The following is a 5,595-nucleotide window of genomic DNA, read 5'->3' on the forward strand; positions in this document are numbered from 1 at the left end:
TTTTAATTTCTAATTATGAAGTAGATGGTCAGGGTTGCGGTCAAAAGAGAAGCAAAAATAGTTAACAACTATTTATATTCCGACTTTTGTTGCACTTTGTAGAGCTTTATCAGGGCTAAACAGCCATCAACTTGAACAAGTTGATAGCTTTAGAGACTTTTTGATTAATAATTAAAATAAATAGTTGTTAACTATTTTTGTTTCTCTTTTGATCGCAACCCTGACCATGTTTTTCATAATATTTCTTAGTTCTAATTAATAAAATATCACCACTTAAGCTGTGATAACCTTGCAAGTCCGAAGTCAATAATATGTTTTAAAAAAATAATAAAAAATCAACACATCCTTCTAGAGGCATCTTCTTTCAACTATTGTTTTAAAAGATACTTTGGTTTTTAAAAATTTATAATGTATTAACTGTGGGAATTCTTTTAAAATATAACTAGCTCTTAAATTAATAAACTTAAACTTCATTATTGGGTTTTTAATTCAGTAGTTTAAGAGTTAATAACTTGAGATGTACAATTGCAATTGAAAAGCAATCCTTTCCCTCTTTTGAGCATATCACGAGACATAAAACAATTCAATTAAGTAGTAATTGGATGGAACTGAGCTGAGCTGAGTTAGCAGCATGCAAATGTGTTTTTCAACAAAATGCTTCATTGGTTTCCTTCACTGGTTTTTAATTTTGATGCAATACCTGTTGCAAAAATTTCTGGATTTGTAGATAACACATACTTTTTCGTACTCTCATTTATAGTTATTAAAAAGACACACCTTGTCAAATACATTTTCATATCTTCAGAATTAAAAGATTTATGCCATTTCAGAATCTTGTATTCTCAATGTCATTATTATTTTTCAGACATATTTTTGAGTTTCTTGAATTGAATATCTTGGTGATATGATACATTATTTTTGCTTAACCTGTTGGATTAGTATTTGTACACTTTTTTTGAAAGATGTACACAATTAATTTTTAAAAATGTTTTTATTATGAAATGGAAATATATTATGAATTCAAAATGTTAACTAATTTTACAATCAAGACATTTTATCATGTTTCAATTATTAAGAAATGATTAGGGATGCGGTCAGTAAAGAATACAAATAAGTAAACATTTATTTATTACTGCCAACGTTTCGGCCAGAATTTCAGGTCTTCAGGGCTATATATAAAAATCAGATAACAACCATATTGATGAAATGGAATTACTGAAAAATAAGAAACATAAGAAGATGAGAAATAATATAAGTACATACTAATTGTTTCTGTTATTTTTTTATGTTTCTTGTTTCTGATATCTTCTTGTGTTTCTTGTTCTTGTTATCTTCTTATGTTTCTTGTTTGTCAACAATTCCATTTAATCATTAGGGTTGGTATCTTGTTTTTATTCTTAGTCTTGATGTAAGGCTGAAATTCTGGCTGAAACTTTGGGAGTAATAAATAAATGTTTACTTTTTGTGTTTTTTACTGACCGCATCCTCAATCATTTCATAATAATTCTGGCACTAATAAATAAGATTTTATTTATTTGTGTTTTTTTCCCCCTGACCGCATCCCCTCCCCACAATTATCTCATTATATGTCATATATATAATCCATGGCCATCTATCAACTCGTCATTTTCAATTATTATGCTTCCCAAATTTCACAGTTCTTTCCATGGTACTTTTTTTTCCAGAATACTGATTAGTGGGGTTCTTACATTTATGATAATCTTAATATATTTCATTATGCAGTAGACTCTTTATGTACATATAAACTCCTTATCAAGCTCTACAAGTATATTTAATACTTATTTCTCTTGTATGAAAGAGAAAATAACATTTTAAGTGTACCAACAGAACATTGTATTCATTATTTAATTGTTATTGTTACTGGTTTTTAAATAGGTTGGATTCGAGAGTTGGTCTACAGAAGTACCTCTGACAGTAATATTAGAAGAAATGCAGACATCTATTATTATACGCCAGGTGGAAAAAAAGTTAGGTCTTCAAGAGAAATCCTTGAGTATTGTAAGATTTTGGATAATTATTTTTTTTAATTTGTCCATAATTACTGTAGAAATAAATGAATTAGTAATTAAATTATTTTTTTCAGTATCTGGAAGTGATTTAACCCTCGATAATTTCACTTTCTTCAAAGAGCCTATTGGCTTGAATGATCCAAGCAAGGAAATTATTCGAGAAGCTAAAGCGAAACCTGGACCTAGGGGACTTGAGGTAGAAGTTTGAAATTTTTTTAAAAGTTTTATTTCTTCATTTAATCTGGATTTCATCAATTTTTTCTTTTTTTAAAGGATGGCACTCCGCCAGTAAAAAAGTTGACTCCAAAAGTTAAATTGACGACTCCCTCCACTCCTTCCAATGCATCCAAATTTTCTTCACCAAAAGAAAATACAAAAGCAAGTCTAACACCCAAGGTAGTGTTTAAGGGTAATACTGCTACCAAGAACAGGATAAACTCAGGGAAAAACAAACTTGGTAAAAATATATTGACCATAATTAGATTATATACTTGAAAATTATTCATGATTAATTCCCTTTTAAATATTTATGTTAAAAATAAAAAAAATTTCACACAAATACTCATAGTAATATTTGTGATTTTTGCATTGTAAGAATCATTTTTCTATATAAGGGGTATTCATGATGTTGTGTTAAATGTTAAATGTTTCACCATGTTAAATGTTATAACTATAAGATTGTGAGCAGCCCTATTTAATGTCATGTTAAACGTTAAATGCATAAGAGCCCCTAGCGGATTTTCTCAGCAACTTGTTGTATAAGCCTTTATGTTTATAACCTTCCTTCCAGACCCTCATGTTATTGTTTACTTCAGTTTTGATTTAAGTAATTAATTACAACATGCCTAGAGTGAGTGAAAAGTGGAATTTGTGTGAAAGTTTAGCTTATGAAATGAAATGAAAAAATAACTTTATTCTGGGACATATGTCCCCTAAGAATAATTACATGGTTCATATAGTGAGATTTTTATCTGGCGAGCGTTTACAAATTTTCAGATAGTAGAATGAAATTACATCGTTTTTTTTTCTCAAATGTATCATTAAAATTATCCATTCTGGTTTAATAACAGGGATATGAATACCACAAACACACGAAAGAACTGAGCTGTCACAACAAAAATGGCGGCGATCTCAACTGGTCTATTGTGTGACGTCATTCTCCATTTAACAGACCAAGTAACAGACTCTCAGCCATGTTAAATGTTATTTCGTTTTACCACGGTAAAAGAAGGCAATTTTTTTCGATTTAACATGAGTTTTTCCATTTAACACGCTTTAACATGTTAAACCAAAGATCATGAATACCCCTATAATTATATGGTTAAAAATGCTCACAGGTTAAACTGGTCCTATTCTATGCAGAATTTAATGCTCCAAGCTGTTAGCATCTAGTTTCATTATGAGTAGTATGATTTTTTTTTTTTTAAACGATTTTAAAGAATGATTTTGATTATACTCATTATATCATTGTGCAATTAAATGGCCCTTAGTATCAGCTTGTTCTCATCCTCAGGTAGGGCTTTAATGCTAAATTTTAAAACTGGCTTCCTCTACATTACATATAATTTTGTTTATTTTGAAATAATCAACTGTCTTTTATTGTTAGTATTAATAAAATAGATTACTATAAACTATAGAGTTTGATAAGTAACTAAATGAAAAAAATGTATATGAATATTTTCTCATATTAAAAATTAATTTCTGGAAATATGAATAGTATCATAGAAATGGGATACATCATTTGAAAGCCAAAGATTTTAGAAAACTTAATAACAAACGTATACCACCATAGAAGGAATTAGAAAAAGTGCATAAATTTAACGGATAAGAAAACATATGGTAATTAATCATTGTAAATGATTATATCATCTATAATTGAGGTGTTTAATCTTAAAACATGATAACTGACAAAATAAAAAATTATACAATGTAGACATTTTGTGAATAATATTGTGTTTTACTTTAAAAAAGGAGTCACTTCAGTCAACTCTTAAGAAATCAAACTTCCTAAATAGTTTTTCAACAACTTGTCGATCTTTAAAAAGCTGGTGATGCCAAAAACTTCAATTCCTTAAAAAAATTCAGTAACCAATTGTTTCTTTCACTTGTTTTTAAAAATGAAATTATAGTGAGGGGAAGTATTGTCATCGTGAAGAATAAAAAAATTTCTGTTTTGAAATGAACAAGAATTAATTTTTATTTAAAGTTGTAGTAAGTGAAAGTATCAAGGTACGCACATCGCACCTGTTTTTTCTTTTAGCGTAATCAGTGCTAAGTGGGTCTGATATTAAACAACAAAAATCTTCTGTTTTATTTTTTGCTATTAAACTCTTAGCTTTGTTTTTTTTAAAGTCAATTTATTGCTCTTCACATTTACAAATTTTAAAAATATTGAATTTAAAATTTTTTTTTCCAATTTGTTAAAATTATTGTAGTATATATGTATGTATCTACACATGTTGACATAAATATTCTTTAATCATTTATTTTATTATGGTTTATGACATGTGACCATTTAGTATTTTTTCCAGTTGAGTGAAATTTTTGTTTTTTAATCACTTAGTTTTTGCAGGTTTTTATAAGTAGTCATGGTTTTTAATTCCCAGTAAATAATTATTAAAAAGGGAATTGATATTAAGTTAAATAATGATTCTGATTAAAAACACATGTTATTTACTATTTTTTGTTTTTTTTTTACCATATTCTACACCTGCTTAAGGAGGAGTTTGTGTAGATTATCTTAATGTGGTTATCTTAAGGTTAACATATATATAAAGAATTTTGTTATTTAGACAAAAAGAGGAAATCTGCTGGACCTGATGATGTTGATATAATAATGGAAAGTGCTGAATGGAGTCCTGATCAAAAAATTAAGTAAGTCTAACCTTATAAACAAAAATATTACATATTGATTTATGTAGGGGATAGTTTATTGGTGCAACATGCCGTTTATAATTGTTTTGTTATGCTGATTAGTTGATATTTTTTGATGTATTGTAGAATCTATTCCTTATCATAATTCAAATTATCAGGAATCATTATTAAAAGAGTTATTTTTTTTAACTTAACTGGTATTTAAATTGTTGGGTGTAATTTGACTACCTTCTTTATTTTTTTCTTTCTTGCTTTTTCTAGCCTATATTGATTGCTTTATCTTTTCATGTAGAATTATGTTAATTAATTTTCATCTGTTGTAATTTTATATATATAGTTTTGAAGACTGCTCACATGCATTTTAAATGAAAATGGTTGGTCTGAGAGAATAATTATGAGGGAAAGTTTAGCTCAGAGCTTAATGTTTTCAACCAGAACTTGTCATTATTTGATACTTACAGGATTGATATACACACTTAGTACAGGATTGATATGCATCCAAACCATGAGGATCACTTTTGATTCCTATGTTAATGTACAACATTTCATGAGTAATTAATGTTTAAACAAATTTCTATTTCTGTATTTCGATTATTGGTAAAGTTATTTTCAAAATGTTGATTAAATAAATTTTAAATTTCTAAATATTTTTACAGATATGGGCTACAGAAGCATTATACATGATTGATAT

General features: G+C 27.7%; 1 protein-coding gene across 5 annotated transcripts in view; it reads left to right on the top strand.

Annotated features, from left to right (window-relative positions):
• Nucleotides 1-5,595, top strand: part of LOC106687657 (uncharacterized) — a 39,014-nt gene that overhangs the window by 9,516 nt on the left and 23,903 nt on the right. For all 5 annotated transcript variants that reach the window (XM_014431662.2, XM_014431659.2, XM_014431660.2 and 2 more), the window contains exons 7-10: nucleotides 1,897-2,019; nucleotides 2,105-2,226; nucleotides 2,304-2,487; nucleotides 4,823-4,904. In XM_014431662.2, the coding sequence (XP_014287148.1) occupies nucleotides 1,897-2,019; nucleotides 2,105-2,226; nucleotides 2,304-2,487; nucleotides 4,823-4,904 (511 nt within the window). The remainder of the gene's footprint in view (nucleotides 1-1,896; nucleotides 2,020-2,104; nucleotides 2,227-2,303; nucleotides 2,488-4,822; nucleotides 4,905-5,595) is intronic.

The sequence above is a fragment of the Halyomorpha halys genome, unplaced genomic scaffold, assembly GCF_000696795.3.
Source record: "Halyomorpha halys isolate HHAL.00 unplaced genomic scaffold, Hhal_1.1 Scaffold994.1, whole genome shotgun sequence".
Taxonomy (NCBI): Eukaryota; Metazoa; Arthropoda; class Insecta; order Hemiptera; family Pentatomidae; genus Halyomorpha; species Halyomorpha halys.